This window comes from Carassius gibelio, chromosome B12, assembly GCF_023724105.1.
Source record: "Carassius gibelio isolate Cgi1373 ecotype wild population from Czech Republic chromosome B12, carGib1.2-hapl.c, whole genome shotgun sequence".
Lineage (NCBI taxonomy): Eukaryota > Metazoa > Chordata > Actinopteri > Cypriniformes > Cyprinidae > Carassius > Carassius gibelio.
The window spans coordinates 7566254-7585809 of record NC_068407.1 but is presented as its reverse complement, the minus strand read 5'-3'; the positions used below and the strand labels follow the sequence as shown (position 1 = coordinate 7585809).

The 19556-nt window shown below is 37.1% G+C and overlaps 1 protein-coding gene across 4 annotated transcripts in view; it reads right to left on the bottom strand.

Moving 5' to 3' along the window:
- Window positions 1-529: 529 nt before the first annotated feature.
- LOC127968881 (vesicle transport through interaction with t-SNAREs homolog 1A-like) overlaps window positions 530-19556 on the bottom strand; it is a 127455-nt gene continuing 108428 nt past the window's right edge. For all 4 annotated transcript variants that reach the window (XM_052570271.1, XM_052570268.1, XM_052570272.1 and 1 more), the window contains one exon: window positions 530-1465. Coding sequence is in view for 2 of the 4 variants with exons in the window: in XM_052570268.1 (XP_052426228.1) it covers window positions 1372-1465 (94 nt within the window). In the remaining 2 variants the exon portion in view is untranslated. The remainder of the gene's footprint in view (window positions 1466-19556) is intronic.

The window sequence follows — 19556 nt, the reverse complement described above, 5'->3', positions numbered from 1 at the left end:
AATTTATGTTTCCAAAAATGAATGAAGGTTTCATGGGTTTTGAGTAATTAATTACAGCATTTTTTACTTTTGGGTTAACTATCCCTTTAACACTGCTATTAGCTTAGCAAGAAGCTAATTTTCAAACCTATTGTGCAATTGGTCTCCTGTGTGTTCAAATTTGCTGACTATAGAGGGTTCTGAATCAGTCATTTACGAGGTTTAATTTCAGATGCCTTACATGCCCACTGCCTATGTATTCATTAGATAGCAAAACAACTCACTGGGTTTTGGAATTGAGCCAGAGTGCATGGCAACAAACACATAAATATATGAAAAAACACAAAGGATTCCTAACATAAAAATCAGATAAACTAACAGAAATTAATTGTACTATTAGTACATTAGTCATTGTTACCTTCTCTCTTACAGACTAATACTCAAACAGCAGGTGAAAGCCTGGAGCAGACTCACAAATTTTGCATATTTCCATACTGAAACTTGCTAGTTGGTCCCCCTATAGGAACAATAAAGCACATTTGCAACAGCATTGTACAGTAGAGACAATTGATATAATTTTAATGTCAAGTACTAATGGTTAAAACAAATTCCAGATAAATCGAAAGAAAGTTACAGCAAAAAAATAAAACATAATACATCACAATTCATCTGAAACGACAAATAAATACAAGAAACATTTCTTATTAGTACGACAGACTACAGTTACTATCATGCTGTCCGATTTGATTAGTAAAGGTAAAAGTGGACATGGATGTTTTCCTGTTCAAAGCAGTCCTGCTGGTTTAACTAAACACATGCGAGGTCTTTGCTGACCTTAGAGGAACAGCGTGAGAAGCTACTAATCCTGGATGAAGGGGGACTGAGAGACGGGCGCGTGACCTTTGGGCTGTGTGTAGTGTGTGATTCTGCACCATGTGCTAAATGGTACTGCACCATGGGCCTGCCTTGTGTTCAGCTCACACACACACACACATACACCTGATGGATGGGATTTTACTAGTAGCTTTAGAGAAAAAGAAAAGTAAACATTAAACTGCAGGTTATGACATAAGCTGATGTTCGTCTTCACGTTCTTCATCCATCTGATGTCCTCATCATTGTCCTCTTGTCCACACATCCGTGTTGGGTTTGTCTAGGGGTCAGTAAGTTTTAAAAGTAATGGACGCAGCATAAATATAAGGGGAGAGAGGGTGAGAACGGTCCCGCTCCGCTCGAGAGCAGCGAGGAGAGGCCCCCTGTCACTGCCCACCAGGAATGATTCATGTGAACAATTTGTCCTAATTACTCCAGCCCAACGCTTTTGTCACTATTAATCTTACACACACACTTGTACACACTCACACATGCACGCATAGGGCCAGTCAGTGGAGATCACTGCCCTCGCAAATTAAAATAGATGGCCAAGATGATGGTGAGGAGGAGGATGGCACCCAGGATGAAGACCAGGATACGATTCTGAATGATCCTGTGGGTGAGGAGAGGGAGAGGTGGAGAAAAGAGAAGACAAGAGAAAGAGATTTCGTGTTAAGAACATTAATTGGACAATAGTAAAAACTGCCGAATTAACATTTTCACACAAAATAGGCATGCATGTGATTGAGTTCATAACCTGCACCAAAAATGAATTTATTTTTCCTGACTCAACTCGATAAACATTTCACTTCAGTTAGATCTGTCTTTTAAAAAAATAAAATAAAAATAACAAACAAGCTTTCGTGCAAAACATGTCACACGGTGTGACAACTTTGCCTTTTTCCTCTCCATCTGTCTACAGACACGCTTAAAGCATTTACTTTTCTCTGAAAAGTAAAAAGTGTGGCTTGTGGCGTTCCTCCAGCTAATAAATTTCACATATTTACTGATGGAATTCTCAATAAAACCCACATGGCAAAACCAAAAAGGCAATTTGTGCCTACAGTATTTAAAAGATTCATTCAGTCATTCACTAAATTCTACACATCAATTGTATTTTCTTGTACTATATGTTATGGCGAATAATTGTGATTTCAGCAAGAAGTTTACTATATATTGGTTTGGAATTTTCATATTGGACAGTATTTGAAATCTAATTGTGGACATTTATTTCTTCCTGAGGTCTACACATTATCAGATATGCATATAACATATAGTAAGTCTCTTGTCCTCAGCAAAGCTGCATTTACAGTATTTGATAAAAAAATTCAGTAAAAATAGTAATATTGCAAAATATTATTACAAGTTAAATAACTTTTCTATATTAATATAGTTTTAAAATGAAATGTATTACTGTGATGGCAAAGCTGAATTTACTCCGGTCTTCAGCGTCACATGATCCTTCAGAAAGCATTCTAATATGCTGATTTGGTGGTATTCTCATTGTTAATGTTAAAAAAAGTTGTGCTGTTTAATATTGTTGTGGAACATGATGGATTTTTTCAGGTTTGTGCAAAACTTTTACGATATTTTATAAATGTCGATAAAAAAACCTGCATAACGATGCGTTTCCATTAACTGATGTTATGCGACTAAAACGCAAGTTTTTCCTCTTGCTATAAGTCTTGGTGACGGATCTTGGAAGGTTTACATATATAACAGCAAGTGCACTTAAAAACTTTTTGCTGATATATGTGAGTTTTTGCAAAATTGATGTGTTTCCATTAGGTATATTTTCAATTCGCAATTTCAATTCGCGCAATTTAAAGGGTAATGGAAATGCAGCTAAAGTAATTCTGTTAGTCTCAACAGAAAAGTACCAAAAGTAGCCAAACAAACTGTTCGAAAAGTGGCAAAGTAGTACAAAGTTGTACAGTGAGGCCAGGAGTTGAAGGGTTGAGACCCTGGGATGATCCCTCGGGGCGAGTTTCTGTCTCCTGTGCCATTCCTGATAAATGACAGAATTATCCCATGTGTTGACGTGGAGAGAGAAGGACCACTGTCCACTCCTATAACCAGGAGATAAATAACTCACACACACCCATTCATCACCACTGCAGCCGAGCAGCACTCCGCCGCATCCTGCACACACATCTAATGCATATAGAGATGCACAGTGAAGAAAGCAAAATGGCATTACAATACACACCTCAATGCTGCTGCTCAAAACTGACTAGTATTCAAGCTCTGAGATGTTCATTTTGTTAAGATAAGCCATTAGAGGCTTTTCCACTGCATTGACAAAAGGTGCGTTCTGATTGGACGCTGGGCTTTCATAATTCATAATTGGGAGTGCATGCTTGGAGAAAGACATTAATCAGAGCATGTTTAGCAAGGCCAGATCTCCCACATGTCTCTTTAAGTAACATTATTTACACTGGCCACACACACACACACACACATAAACAAACTCCAAGCAAGAGGACAGACTGTTCATGATGTTCAGAGATGTGCTGGTGCCCAAAGGGACAGGAAACAGCTGTGGGAGAGGGACGGATGGGAATTCTTGGGTCTGTATAAAGAATGTGTGTTACAGGATGGTACGACTGATTCTGTGCTCAACACTACTGGAGGTAAATTACGTCAAGATCATGTGAACCTTACTGTTTTGCCACTTACTGTCAATCAATATTGAGATAAAGTACAGCACTCTTCACAAGGGTCACTAAGATTTAAAAAAATAATAATAATTTAAAGCTTTCTTTCTGCAAGGACGTATTACATTGAACTAAAGTGGCAGTAAAGACATTTATAATGTTGCAAAAGATTGCCATTTCAAATGAATGATGTTCTTTTGAATATTCTATTCATCAAAGAACCCTGAAGAAAAATAAGCATCAGTTTCCCCACAAAAAAAGAATAAGCAACCGTTTTCAACTTTGACAATAATTTATTTATTTTGACTTGAGAACCAAATCAGTACAGTAAAATGATTTCTGAAGATGCATGATCAGAGTAATGACTGCTGAAAATCCAGCTTTGCCATCACAGAAATAAATACAAATAATAAAAAAAAACATTAAAATAGAAAAGTTTTATTTTAAATTGTAAGAATATTTCACAACATTACTATTTTTACTGTATTTTTTATCAAACAAATGCAGCCTTGTTGAGCATAAGAGACTTCTTTCAAAACCATTACAAAAAAAATCAACAATGGTGAAGCTGACTCACTATCTCGTGATCTCACTGCACTTGATTATAAAAGAGATTCTAAATTTTAATTGGCTACTATATTAATGCTCTAATGTTTTTCATTAATTAATTGAACTTTTGATGAACATTAATATTGTTGCAATGAAAGCATTTAGCAATTGAAGCTCTCACAGTGATTTTACCATGGTAAAACGTTTTTTTTTTTTTTTACTTTCTTAAGGTATGTTAACACAAAACCTCTTGAGGCATAGTGCTTTATTCTGTACAGATTTACGGAAAAAAAATGGAACAAAAACTTTTAACTCATAAATCAACTTCGGCTAACCTTAATTTTCTAACCAAAGGCTCAGCTGTAGATTTTTGACTGAAGTGAAAGATATTAAAAACAGTGTGTGTGTGTGTGTGTGTGTGTGTGTGTGTGTTGGTGAGTGGTTCAGGGGCCAGACTGAGCTGTTAGCAGTAATGTAGATTAATCTGCCTTTGGTGAGGCTGCACTGACAGGCCCTTGAGGGTGGGCGGAGAGGCCCCGGGCAGCCCCGCATCCAGACACAGAGGGAGAGCAAGAGTGAGTGAGTGGCCCCATCATCACAGAGAGCAGCCATGCTTCGCTCACTTCAACAGCCTAGTCTTACACTCTAAAAAACACCCTGGAAAGTGCATGAATCTTTTCACAGAGATTCGTTATAATTTGAGGAACACATTTGGGGAAGTAATTCATGCTGTCGTGTGTGAGAGCTCATATAGTCATTGATGCAAGGGAACTTTTGTCTGTAAACTTTAAAATCTTCCCCTGTGGCAGTCCCTTTCAACCGCAACTAAAAATAACCACGAATGAATCTCAAAGAACAGAAGTACTAGAACTATTTGTACCCCTTTTTCACCTCTCTCAGAACCAGCCTGCATTTTAACTCACTTGAAAACCAAATGATGATGCAACCGACTGTTACTAAATAATCTGTCCACAAACAAACAAGCCACAATACAATTGCAAGTGATAGAATTCATAGTATTCTGATTACATGATATCTGTAAATTATGTCATTAATAATAGAATACAAATACTTTTAATAATAACATTAAAATAGAAATAATATTTTAATAAGAATAATAATTATATTAAAATTAGAGATGCTTTAACAGTAGTGTATATAAAACAAATATATAAAAATACTTTAGAATAAAAATAGTATGTTTTTTCTTTTAATTATTTTACTGTATTATATATTAAAAAAAATAATTTATATATATATATATATATATATATATATTTCTTTACAGTTCAAATTACATATTTTGTTATTCTGAAAGCTGTACTTGACTCCCAGTCTCTGAAATTTCAGAATTTATTTATTTATTTATTTATTTATTTTTACCTCAGATCTTCCTTTTCTTTGGTGGATACACCTGGACTATATTGGGAACTGCAACACCCTGTTTGTGGAAAAAGGGGTATTGGATAGTTCTGTAGCTAATCTATGGCTCCTCCACCTCCAGTCTCACCTGGATTGAATCACATTAATATAAAGGGAGGACAGAGACTGAGACAGCAAGAGCAGGAGAAGGGCTGCATCTGATGCCTGTCCGATGGTGGTTCTATCCCATGCTGAACCATGTCCAGACAGAACAGAGCAGGACCCATCAAACCGCATCCATCTTCTCTGTCAAACACATGACAGAGGCTGGAAGAGACCTGTTCATGCTGTCACAGCTCATAGCTCAGGGTAAACCTTCTCTTACATGCTCGCCTTTTCTGTCTCTCTCTTAGCTTAGGATGAAAAAAAAAAAAAAACTGAGGTTCAAAAATGCACACCTAAAATGAAAAAAAGAAAGTTTGCTTCAATGTAGCATATGAGTAAAAATCAAACATTAAAACTTCATACAACAACAGACACATATTCCTGCTCAACTAATATGAAATATTAAACACCTCAAGAATTCACACTTTTTAAAGGTTTGTTAGCATAATAGAAATGTATCATGTCTAGTTGGGCCAGAGGTAAGAGTAAGATTCCACGCAGAAATATTCAAGTTCAATTCCCACGATGGAATAAATGAATTTATGATTTTATTAATGAACCAAACTTTAACTCTGCTAGATCACATTTGGTTTAGGTTTAGTTAGTGATTTTACGGACTTGATTTAATTGAGCTCAAAATCGTGCAACATAACATTAATATTACACTGGACCTATAGTAATTTATTTCTATTAGTAAATCACAAATTAGATTTGTGTCTGTAATTTGGTAAATAATTTTGAAAGAAGTGTCTGATGCTCACTCATTTTTTGATCAACAATAAAAACAGTACACACACGCACACACACGCACACACACACACACACACACACACACACACAATACTACACAAACCTATTACAACAATAAGAAAAAGTTCTTCAGTGTCACATGATCCTTCAGAAATCATTCTAATATGCTGATTTGCTCCTCAATAAACATTTCTTTATTTTGACTGCTCTGATGCTTGTTTTAGTGAATAGTGAATAGTGAAGTGACATTCAGCCAAGTATGGTGACCCATACTCAGAATTTGTGCTATGCATTTAACCCATCCGAAATGCACACACACAGAGCAGTGAACACACACACACACACACACTGTGAGCACACACCCGGAGCAGTGGGCAGCCATTTATGCTGCAGCGCCGGGGAGCAGTTGGGGGTTCGATGCCTTGCTCAAGGGCACCTAAGTCATGGCATTGAAGGTGGAGAGAGAACTGTACATGTACTCCCCCCACCCACAATTCCGTCCGGCCCGAAACTAGAACCCACAACCCTTCGACCCTCTAACCATTAGCCCACGACTTTTGTAACATTTTAAAATTCTTTACTAAGGTGTTTGATCAATTAAATGCTTTCTTGCTTATCAAAGTATCTTACTGACCCCAAACCTTTAAACAATACTATATTTACATCTTTACATTTATCACAAGAAGACAATGATCCACTACATCTGTCCCATTCTCAAAACTTTCTGAAAGAAAATCAGTTTAAAATAAATTTGGATAAAGTGCACAAAAAAAATAAAATAATGTAATGCAGCAGGACTTCACAGCAGTGCAGTCAGTGTACTGTTTCAGTTAATGAATTACTCCAGGATATTGGTTTGTTTTAACTCAGAGGGAGTCTCAGCCACATTAAAAAAGTTATCAGCTTAAGTCATTTGTGGATAAATGCGTATTGGAGACGCGAACCGTTTAAAACGATTCAGTTCGATTTGGTGAACTGGTTCAAGAAGATCCGGTTACATCGAATGATTCTTTCGCGAACCGGATATCACTACACTTGAACACGCTCACAACAGATCCGGAAAAGAGGACAATCCCGAATAAAGTTGTCGTTTTTGTTATTTTTTGGACCAAATTTTTTTTTCGATGCTTCAACACATTCTAACTGAACCTTTGATGTCACATGGACTTCTCTGAAGATGTTGTTCTTACCTTTCTGGACATGGACAGTATACCGTACACACAGTTTCAATGGAGGGACAGAAAGCTCTCGGATTAAATATAAAATATCTTAAACTGTGTTCCGAAGATGAACAGGGGTCTTACAGGTTTGGAACGACTTGAGGGTGAGTCATTAATGACATAATTTTCATTTTTGGGTGAACTATCCCTTTAAGTACACTGTGACTTTCGCACTGTGAGGCACAAGTTGAGCACTACAGTATATGTGTGCAAGCACTGCCAAAATAACTCCTTCCAAAACCAGCAGACAAAATTAAACTGAGTCAATTGGGTTAAAAACATAAGTCTAACCTCAAATGCACAATGCCAAAGAATGAATGACTGTGTGTGTGTGTGTGTGTGTGTGTGTGAGAGAGTGAGAGAGAGAGAGAGAGAGAGAGAGAGAGAGAGAACTGAGAGAGAGAGAGAGTGAAAGAGAGAGAGAGTGAAAGAGAGAGAGAGAGAGAGAGAGAGAAAGAGAGAGAGAGAGTGAAAGAGAGAGTGAAAGAGAGAGTGAAAGAGAGAGAGAGAGATAGAGAGAGAGAGATTCAAGCAACGAAAAGCCCATTTATCAGTGGAGGAGGTAGAAGAGACAGAGACAGAGACAGATGAAAATAATGAGGAGTTTTCTGTCAGGAAAGATTTACAAAATCGTACCCGCGTTATTAAAATTTAAAACCTTTTCCCCTTCTTTCCCACATTTTTCTCTCTCTCTTATACTCTCAGTTCCCCTTATTAGTAGCCATAATGAGGACAGTGGTACACCTCTATGCCTGGGTGTGTGGGAGGAGGTGGGTGACGGAAGTTTACCCCATTCTAAAACCCCCAGCACCACAACCACACAACACACAAACACACGCACACACACATTCAAAACAAACAAACAAACAAACCACAATCATATAAGGTCTAGAATATTGAAAATTGCTTTTTAATCATTTAAACCTTTTAATAAACTGCAAGTTTTAGGATTCTGAAGCATTTAGCATAGCACAATGTATAATGTATGAGAAATACTACATATTCTGTTCTATCTCTTGGTCACTATTTGTATTTGTGAGATTAACTTACACCCATTTGTGTGTGCGATTTCTTTTCAAGCAGATAAAAAGAATCAAAGACTGTGTGAGGTTGTCAGTATTTTCTTTTCTTCATACAAACCAGGTATTGTACTTCACTGGAGCAAGATAGAAACAAAAGAAGTGAAAGTGGGAGGAGAGTCAGCAGGATCAATGTGTTCACTAATGGTCTGACTGATGGACAAGATGCTCTGTGTGTGTCAGTATGGTGGATCCTGTGTTGGAGTGTGTGATCACACACTAACAAAGATAAATGTTTTAGCAGGGCTTCTCAGCAGCCTTACTGTACTGTACATGTCAAAGCGGCCTTTAAACCACCTTACCTGTCAATGGCTCAGAGCTTTAGATGTAATAAAGTTCTTTGTTGTCTCTTTCAGAGTGACGTACAGAGAGTCAGTATTAGCAACCGTGATGGAACTAGCAGCTGTCAGTAAGCACTGGACTAAAGGGGGATTTTGAAATTTACGGTAATATTACAGTTATGTTTTGATGACAGTGATATATTGCTCAAACCAATAAATTGCCCCAAAATTTGCAATTTATTGGCCAATAAGTATATAAATATAAAATAAATATACTCACCATCTTACCAATTTCGTGTTTTCAATAATTTTCTTAAAATTACACTATATATACACATTAAAATATACATTATATATACAATCCTGTTCTTTCTTTTTTTAGGTTGAAGAATGATGTAAGGGCAAATGCTAAATTCTAAGGGCAAAATGTACTAAACAGGGCAAATGCGGGATTTTATTTTAACACTCTCCTCACATAAATTTTGCGTCTGAAAGGGAAACTCCTACAAATGCATATTCAATAAGGTCAGGCGCAAAAATAACTGTCCACGCCTTTTCAGCACTAGTACTCAAGTACAAAGTTTTAATTTGTAAAAAAACAAAACAAAAAAAGGCATATTGCTCATCACTGCCTTCTAAGAATTGGTCTCTGCATTGGCTAATAAAAACCTGTTAAAATAAATAAGAACGTGTATATCATGTGCATTACATGGGCAGAGCATAAACAGGATCAACTTTACAAGTCTTTCAAGGCTTAATTAAACACACATAAACACAAGAACGCCAGGGGGAAACAAAACTGCATTTAATTGCATGTAATTGACTTAAAAATTCCACAGTACTATGTAATTCCCAAAAGAAAAACAGCAGTTTGCCCTCCAGAGCATTCTGAAACACATATACACACCCACACACACCATGGCTACTTTAACAGGGCTGAAGTGTATAATAGAGCCGTTAAATATGGCTTTATTAGTGCGATTATGGGGTGGTGGAGCTTGCTACACTACTCTTATCATCTGGAGCTAGATTCAGGAGTGAAGTTGCTCCAATCAGTGAGGACTGACTGCCCTATCACACATTGTGTCGATTTAGGTACACTATCGCCGAACCTTGGTTGGCACAGATTAATCTTGAGATGTTGCCAGTGCTGTGACTGTGAATGCTTCCTAATGATTTCACTCCACATTTCTTTTTCTCACTGTCATCGTGTCTATCATCGGAACGACACGCCGCTTTTGCAACCCACTCATGGATAAGTCTGCTTCTTAACATGGATCAACAAACTAAGACGAGTGTAAAAGTTTATAAAGGGAATTGCTGAAGAGAGAGCACCAACACACGGGCATGAATATTGTACACATACACACAGGCAGAGACTGGCAAATCACACCGCCCCGTTCAACTCGTAGCACTCCAACTCTGAAAGACAAACGAGCTCTTGCACATTTGGAGCAGCTCGTGTGTCGGGAAGCTGTCTTTATGAGCTACACACACACACACACACACACACACATACATACATAACGAACACTTCTACGCCACATACTCATGTATTTTTTATTGCCCAGCTAACAATCTGACTAGAATCCTAGACTGGGATTTTAGACCCCTACAGAAGGAAAAAGGGAGGGATGGAGAGTGAGAAGTAAAAAGAGGGGGATGGACAGAGAAGATGAGTTTAAAATCAGATGCTATTTAAATAAAAAGTTGAGACAAAGAAACTGAGAAATGCTTTGTTGGCGCCACTTCATGGAGTCTCTTTTACATGCAACAGATTCCAGCAGCTGTAGCCTGCTGTTGTGGAGTGTCCAAATGCGATTCCCTGCTCCCTCTAATTTTCTGGTAGCCCAGGATCATTCTTCTAACTGGCACTCGGCCAACTTAGTAGCAGTCTCTGTATTTATGTTCCGAAATGTAGTGAGCTGCCTACGTAGATGGTATTATATAGAAACGTAGGCACATTCCAGCATGAGATATACCACCCATGCATATTTTAAATTAATTTAAATTGAATAATACTTGTATTAAGCAATGGTGCAATAAATTGAGCATAAGTGACCCATGGTTACAAAAAAGTTGTTTTCAAAAAAATGTGGTTCTTTTGAAGTTTGTATTCAGAATCCTGAATAAAAATAACAATATTTTTCACAGAAACATTTCAACATGGATAATAATAAATGTTCATTGAGCACTAACAGTAATTTTAAAATTATAATAGTTCACAACATGTGCTGTTTTACTGTATTTTATACTGTAATAATTATAATAATAATAATATACAGTATTTATTTCTTATTGATTTTCATTGTGATTTAAATTAAAGGACTGAGATCCATTTAAAAAAAAATTGTTCAAGACATACTAAATTTTAGCCAATATTTGTGTTTATTCTGTATTGCATTCTATAGTAAACTTAGGAACACACTAAAGTCAAACTCCATTGAAATCAATTATTAGTTGAGTCTCTTCTGTGTAGTGTGTTCCTCACTTACGGGGTTACATTTCAATTAGGACGCCGCTTAAGAGGTCTAGGTAGGCAGCTCACTATGTTTTGCATCAGAATGTCTTTCTTCTTCTAACATTTTCAGTTCTTACACTCTTGCTTTGTTAACTTCATCCCACCACTTTCTCTCATTCTATAAAACTCAGGAATTTCTCAGTTTCATCATTCTTTGCTTATCTTTGCCTTTCCCTTTTTTTCTTTTCTCTATATTTGGTTAGAAGGAGGGTGTTAATGTCAAAAACGAGGTAAAGGATTACTGTGTATCTCAGGAACTTTCTCAAGGAGGGCATGCCTGTGCCCCACCGCAGCCAATAAGAAGGCAGTAAATATTATGTCTGAGTCCATGTCATGGGTAAATGTGCCAAGGCAGCAGTCAGCATACCACTACTAATCCTGATTTCCCAGCACTCAATGCAAGAAACTTCAGAGAAAACTGAAAAGCTTGCTTGGCTGCCACATCCCTGCTGCTCTGCGTTCTCCCAGAACCGATGAACAGGTAAATGTGCCTATTTGAAATAACAGTGAATTTGAGGCTTTGACAGATAATACTGTATAAGCATTGCATAAAACTGGTAGGCTTTTTTTTATTAGGCCTTCGGGACCAAACCTTTCCATGAACTCAACACAGGACACGCCACGGGTGAGGTTCAATGGACCAAACCACAAGCAAACAAGGTTTCAACAGGCTACAGATTTCATCTGTACTTGGAGACATATCACTACTTCCTGCTGTTGAATTTTTGCAATCTTTGACATGCAAATGCATTACAAATCCCAAATCCTGATCTTAACATTGTGACTGCACCAGTGGTGGACGAAGTACACAAATCAAGTACTTGAGTAAAAGTACAGATACGTATAGTAAAATATTACTCCAATAAAAGTCAAAGTACTAATTTTTCAATTTTACTCAAGTGAAAGTACAAAAGTACTCAATTTTTTATGTACTTAAGTAAAAAATTACTGAAAGATACTGTAGATGTTTGCAATTTTATATAGGCTACTTAATTTAATTTTATATTACCATATATATTTTTTAATAATCCTACTGCTCAAAATACCTGGGATTTTTTCCAAAATAACCACTATATGGAGTCAAGATATATTTTTGTTGTTGATATTGGCTACGCGAACGAGAGTAATGTTCACTGTGAAGCTTACACTGTGATTTACCTGAGAGAAAACAGAGATGACCATCTGATTTTCACCAGTAAGAAAAGTATTTTAAAGTTTGATGTTTTACAGAACATCACAGTTAGCAGTTAAGCTTGTTAGCTAAACAGTTAGCATCAGCTAACAATATTTACCTATTTTCAGTACGGTTATGAATAAACATTCATGTCTGTCTACTCGTCTAGTTAATCCAAACAATATAAAGTTTCTGTTGATAAGCAATATAAAAACAGATGTCACATAGGAAATGGTAGCATTTTAATAAAACTGTTAATATTACGGCAGTGGGGAATTTGAACATGCACAAGTTATTTTATTTAATCTGTGTTAGTTTAATGGTTTTTTTTAACCTGAAACACAGAGACGCTGATTGATGTGTCAGCATCGTCTGCAATTTTCGGTTACAATAATTAATCCAAAATTTCGACATTAATAACTTACTTTTAGCGACATCAGACGAACGCGCGCTCACAAGATCTCCCGGTTCTTACTTCTGGAGACTCGCACTAAACGGTTCATTTGAATCAGTGAGCGGTCGACTCAAGAACAGCTGCAATCGTATCATTCTAATTAAAAAAGATTCGCGATCCGATTTAAAAGTATATTTTGAAAAGACTCAGTTCATTCATGATGAATCAGACACCGCTTCTGCGTGTCGGAGCACGTGATATATTATAGGGAGTAACAATATTTTTTATGAAATGTAGTGAAGTTAAAAGTACGATCTTATGCTTTGGAATGTAGTGAAGTAAAAGTAAAAGTTACAAAAAATAAAACTACTCCAGTAAAGTACAGATACTTGAAAAATGTACTTAAGTACAGTAACGAAGTAAAGCTACTCCGTTACTGTCCACCACTGGACTGCACATTACTATTACATTTTGGTTGCTAGCTAGAAAAAACTGTTTGTCTAGAGTGCTTACCGAAGCATAAGGTAAATATGCCCAGGTAAAACCACACTGTCTTTAACTTCATACGTCCTACATTCTGACCTACCAGGCCCAGCGGGAAATTGAGACTTACATGCGGTGTTAAAGAAACCCTTAGCAATACTCCATGTTGACTGTGAATACAACAATATTTATAAAAGCGAGATAAATTACTTTCACACAATTTGGGCGCGCTGCTAAGATTTCCGACACAAAAAGTGGCTGCATTCCTCGAGGGAAGCAGCTGGGGATTGTATTACCAGGCTTGTTGAAAGGGTGTAATACTAGCATGGAAGCATGGGCCTCCAAAACTATGATGCACATAAATTTTTATTGTTTGTTCTGTATTGAAATCTCATTAGAACTCATAAATCAGTGGTCTGTGTTGGCTGGTGACTTTCACAGAGAGGAGAGGAAAAAGGAAATGAAAGAAAGGTTGAAGTTCTGGATGTTCTGTGCTGGGCGAGCCCGACCTGAGGCAATAGTTTGTAACATCTCAGTGTTTTGTTACACTAACAAAATGGTATACTATTTAATATCAGTTTCATAGACCAAAATGGGAATTTTTATGGCATTACTCAAAGCGGATTCCATTCAACACCCTAAGTTGTTACTGTTTTTTCTTCCAAAAGTCAAGAGACACGCTCTTCCCTTTTAATAACAAGCAACTTTACATAACATCATGCCGACATGTTTAGTTTAGCCAGAAGCCAAAGTAATAATCTCCACTCCCTCTAGTACATCCATTCACCCTGTGTTATGCTCTACAAGTCCAGCGATACACGTACTACAGCAAAGCAGCCATTTAGAGCAGGGATGTAATAATCAAATGTTTATTTTATGATACAGTATATTCTTGAATATGTCAACACAACCATTCAATAAGGCATTTTAACTGTTCTGCTTGATTTCTACAAAATTATTCTAGCACTTATTTATAGCGAACTTCTTTTTTAATTTTAATTTGATCATGTACATGAATTCTATGCTTTCCAATTTTTTTTTAAATCAATATAAAAAACATTTAAAATAATAAACTTTTAACATATTTAATTATAAGTGTAAACATCAAATTATACATTTAATTATGCAAGTAGACATGTAAGATTATGAACATGTAAGATTTTGTCCATAAAGTTTAAGAGCTTTATTATTGAATTGTCTGCATTTGGATTTGTGTACTTCGATGCAGTTTGAGAAATACAGAATTTGTTTTTGTGTGAATGTGAAGCGTACAGAGTGCTGTTGATGAAACTGACACAGAGTGTCATCCACACAAGTGGGCAAACATAATCACATGTTACTTAGTTCTCTTGGAACAGAATGTGATTGTGTGTTGACAACAAAATGATATGATAAACATTAAGAGTATGACAAAAACTCAAAACGTTCCTCTTGCTCGCTTCTGCAGCCTTGATCTCAGATTGCTACTGATTTGATACTGAGCATAAGTTTCAATAAGAAACCTGACAAAGGCCTGCGGTGTGAACTCACACTTACAGGAAATATGTACCATGTAAAAGACTTAACCATGGCATTCCATGTCTTTGGTGTTGAGTGGAGAGACCATCATGTGTGGCCAAAGATGGAGAGGAACTTGAAAAGACAAGGATACAATCAAAATGGGTTGGAGGGTATACAGAGCAGGTTATGCTTTTGAGAGGGAGCCTTTCAAATTCCTATCCAGAAGATAAAAGCTTTTAGAAAACAGCACTTAATCAGCTCAATGCTTCATCCGTCCTTGCCATGCTATGTCAGCAGAGTCACAGAGAGGACCATCTTAGTGTCCAAGATGCATCTCAGAAAGACAAATTATGTGAAACCAAATTTCTAAGCAAGGACACCTGGAATGATGACACAAGTGTGGTTATAGAACTAGCTGTTTAAAGCAGGGAATGTGAGGGAGAGTGGAGAGCGGTGACGGACCTTTCTGGCACCTTCTATCTCAAATAAACACAAACTTCAGCCTTGAAGCTGTTGTTGTGTTCCCACTTCTATCCTCGGGCGATTCTAACTGCATGAGGATGAGGTTGCACTAATGGAGAGATGGGGAAAAATAACATTAATAGGAGAAGCAAAGCCCTTGACTTATGCCGCTGCAAGGTCGACAAAAAAATAAATAAATAACCAAAGAGATCCCAAAAACTGATGGAAAGAAGTTTGAAACATCTGGAGATTGCAAAGGATCGAACAAGTAAAGATAAATTATATTTTTTTGATTTTCTGAAGAAAATGAAAGGGGTGTCATTATGCTAGATAGACAGCTAATTGGTTACTATTATGCTTTTGGGTGATTTTTAGGTGGTTATACAAGCCTAAGTTAAAAGAGAATAACCCAAATCTGTCTGACATTCTGGGCACTTGTTATAGTCCAACTTTGTTCGTATTTACAAGTTTGATGATTTTAATACAGTACAGTATAGTGTTAAATAATAAACAATTTTAAAACTAAATGTTTGTTGACTACAACAAGGTCAATAAAACATAACTGTGACTATATCAACATGCAATATCACTGACTAAAATGTATTTTAAAAAACAAAAACTATACCAAAATCTATTTTATTTTTTGTTTAAAAAAAAAAAAGGAAACAGTATTATTGCGAACTGCTGTTCAGGCCTCTACTACATAAGCTTTCATGTGTGGGGTTGCCAGATACAAGAATTTAAACCTGAAAATTGGAGTTAAAAGGAACAATTTTACGTCCGGCATTTTGCTTAATTTTTGCAATCTGGCAAACATGCACTCGCTCTTCATTACAGAAGCACCGGCGATGATCTGAAAACACAACAAACAAGTAAGATGAAGTTTAGTGATCTCCATGTGAGATTTTAAATGAAAGATTCATTCAGCCCGTCTGTGTTCTGTCATGACATATCGACTATATTGTTTTCCACTGTAGTAGCTGAATAAATGCACTTACTTAACCACTGTTGTTTTATTAGAGAAACATTATTGCAATTTGGAAAAACTTTTTTGTTTGCTTTGCTAGTTTTCATAAGGTAGACAGAGAGAGTGCACTAATTTGTCACTGCGCGTCTTTAGTAAATCCTTAAAGTACTATTTTAATGACAGTTTGACTGGCAAAGCTGTAAGTAAATGTAGCCCTTAGTTGACTAAAACTTGACTAAACATACAAAAATATGACTAAATACAATAATAACTAAAAAGAACATTTGACACCAGGACTAAGACTCATTTAGAATAAAAAAAAAAAATGGCTGAAAAAATTAACACATTACTTCATTTCAAATTCGTTCATTCTTCTTCTACAAACTGATAAAGAGTGTGCTTTCACTTTTTTTAGGATTTTATTAAATTTACGTAGGTTCTGTAAACTGAACTGCTATATATTAATAATTGTACGATTGTATGTGACATCCATTGTGTTCAACATGGTAGCAGCAATGGACACATGTATTTCATGCTTATTTGAATTTTGTTTAAAATGGCTTTTTTATGTACAAAATAAGATGTTACAATTCAGCTTACACTACCTTCAAAAACTGCATAAAAACCTAAAAAAAAGCATCTTATGCACATTTTTTATTCACCACCATCTTGCCATCTTACCAAAGTAATTTGATCACACCTGAAGCTCTAATCACGACTTTCCAAACTTGAAAGTAGTGATCCTTGCCTGCTAGTAAACACCACTACTAAAAATTCCTGTGTGAGAAATAATGATTTTTCAACCCATTCTGTTGTTAACTAAACTGTCCGTTTCTACACCAAGCACATCAGTCGAACACCAGCTCATGCTGCGGAGAATCTTCCTTGCACTTTCCTGCAGCAGAGCTTCAGAAACCACAGTGTCATCCGACATCTTTCCACTTGACACTACAACAGGGGGTTTAGTCACTTTAAATAATCCATGCCATTCCATTAAAATTGCAGACCCTTCTCTTCCTCTTACAAAATGCAGAGAAGAATTTCATCCCTGGGCTGGAGCAGGCTACTGGAGAAAGCGAGAAGCAGAGAGAGAGGGAGAGGAAACATAGGAAATAGTGCCTGGGGATGGACTGAGGCCTCGGAGAAAGGGGGTTTCTGAGTGACACTAATTCAGTCATGATGACTTGCCGCTCTCCCCCCCGCAGTACTGATTGAAGCGCAGGCCATCGGTTTGGTGCAATAACAGCGCTATTGACTTGTTGCACCGGCTCCATTTGGTTATTGCCCTGGAGGCTCCGATCAATAGACTCAGCACTAAATCTGACTAATCAGGCCCTGCAGCCTCCAAGGGTCAGGCTGAGGAAAACTCCAGAAAATCTATGCCACGAAAGAGGAAAAGAGGTAGAGAGAGAAAGAAGAAAACACAGGAGGGGTTGAGAGAGTCCTCTAAGCTCACTGACAGCTGTGTGAATTAATTGACGAGGATTGCTGTTCTGCTATAAAACTCTTGAGCGGGAAAGGGAGAGGTGGGCGGTATGCGCGCTGAGCTGTCAGAGTGCGCCTAGTTTTCCAGTTCCTGTGACCCGACAGGTTACAGGTCACGGGGCACCCGTGCTGCCGAGGGACTCCACCACAAACTAGTGTCAAGGAGGAAATCTATATCTGTGAAAGAATACGGATGCGCTTGAATCTGATTGTACTTCTTATGTAGAGGAGAAGCATATTCAAGCATGTTCACTCAAAGGAGGAAAGACGAACCTGCTGTCAATGTTTGTGGTCCCCGTTCTCTGTCTGCCTGACGTTTTTTTTTTTCTTTTTCTCTGCTTAAGCAAGTCCACTCTGTGATAGAATGGCTCTCTTTCCATAAACATACAGCCAGCATATCATACACAGACTGTGGGACACTATGGAAAATTTATAAGGGAATGAAAATCAATAATTTATACCAAAGTCAAGCACTAGGGTTTTTTTTCCCTCCTCCACTGCTGGTTCTGAGTGTGTGTGTGAAAGTGTGCGAGTGTATCCACATAGTAAGGGGAAGAAAAGAAGAGGAGCAGAGGTCTGAATCTCAATGCTTTGGAGTTTGAGAGAGAGGGAAAGAGAAAGGAGGGCTGTGACAGACAGTCCCCCTTTTCTGCACCTTCTCTCTGAAACAAACACCAACTTCAGCCTTGTTTGTGCATTTGTTTGTTTTTTTCACCCCTCTCTCTCTTTTTTCTGTCGGTTTCTCAGTGCCCTGCTGTCCAGGATCTTTTAGCTTACACGGGCACTTTCCTCTCTGCACACATCTACTCCCTGTAGCATCTCAGGCAGACTAAAGATGAGGAGAAGAACACACACACCTAAAAACAACACAAAAACATTCCCCTACATTGTGACTTGCACCTTGTAAACTTAAGTACCCCAGACATTACGAGTTGCAGCTATGGGCCAACTAGATCTGGTTCTTTACAATATGGTGATTCTGTGTGAAGTAGTTATGGATCACTTTGCATGGAGTGCAAAGTGATCCATAAAAAAATTATTGTGTATTCAAAAACATCTATCTATATCTATATCTATATCTATATCTATATATATAGATATATATACATAACAACAACAACAATAATAATAATAATAAAACAAAACATTAAAAATTAACCAAAAAGTCCATTAAAGTTGAAAAAAGAAGTATATTAGAAAAAAAAGCTGAATATTTGCATTTACATTTATGCATTTAACAGATGCTTTTATCCAATTTTTTTTTTTTTTTTTTTTTTACCAGTATGTAATACTGATAGTTGACAATAAAAGGATAAAAATCAGTAGTCATAAACATGACTTTTCCTGTATCATTTATATTCAGCCAGTCAATTCAAATGAGTCAAATGTGGATCAGGGGATATATCAGAAGGGCATGTGGGACCACAGTGGGTAGGGCATATGGGCTACTCAATGGTACTCAATGGACCCCTCTAACACAATGCAAGAAATGACACAGGAGAAAGGCTTAGACGTATTCCTCAGGAACATACAGCACACTAATAATGGTGATGCTGAAGGCAAACGGATTGCACATTCACACGCAACTGCAAGGTCATCAGCTTTTTTCTCCAGGGGTTCGCTGACCGTCCAATATTGTAATTATTCCTTGGCAG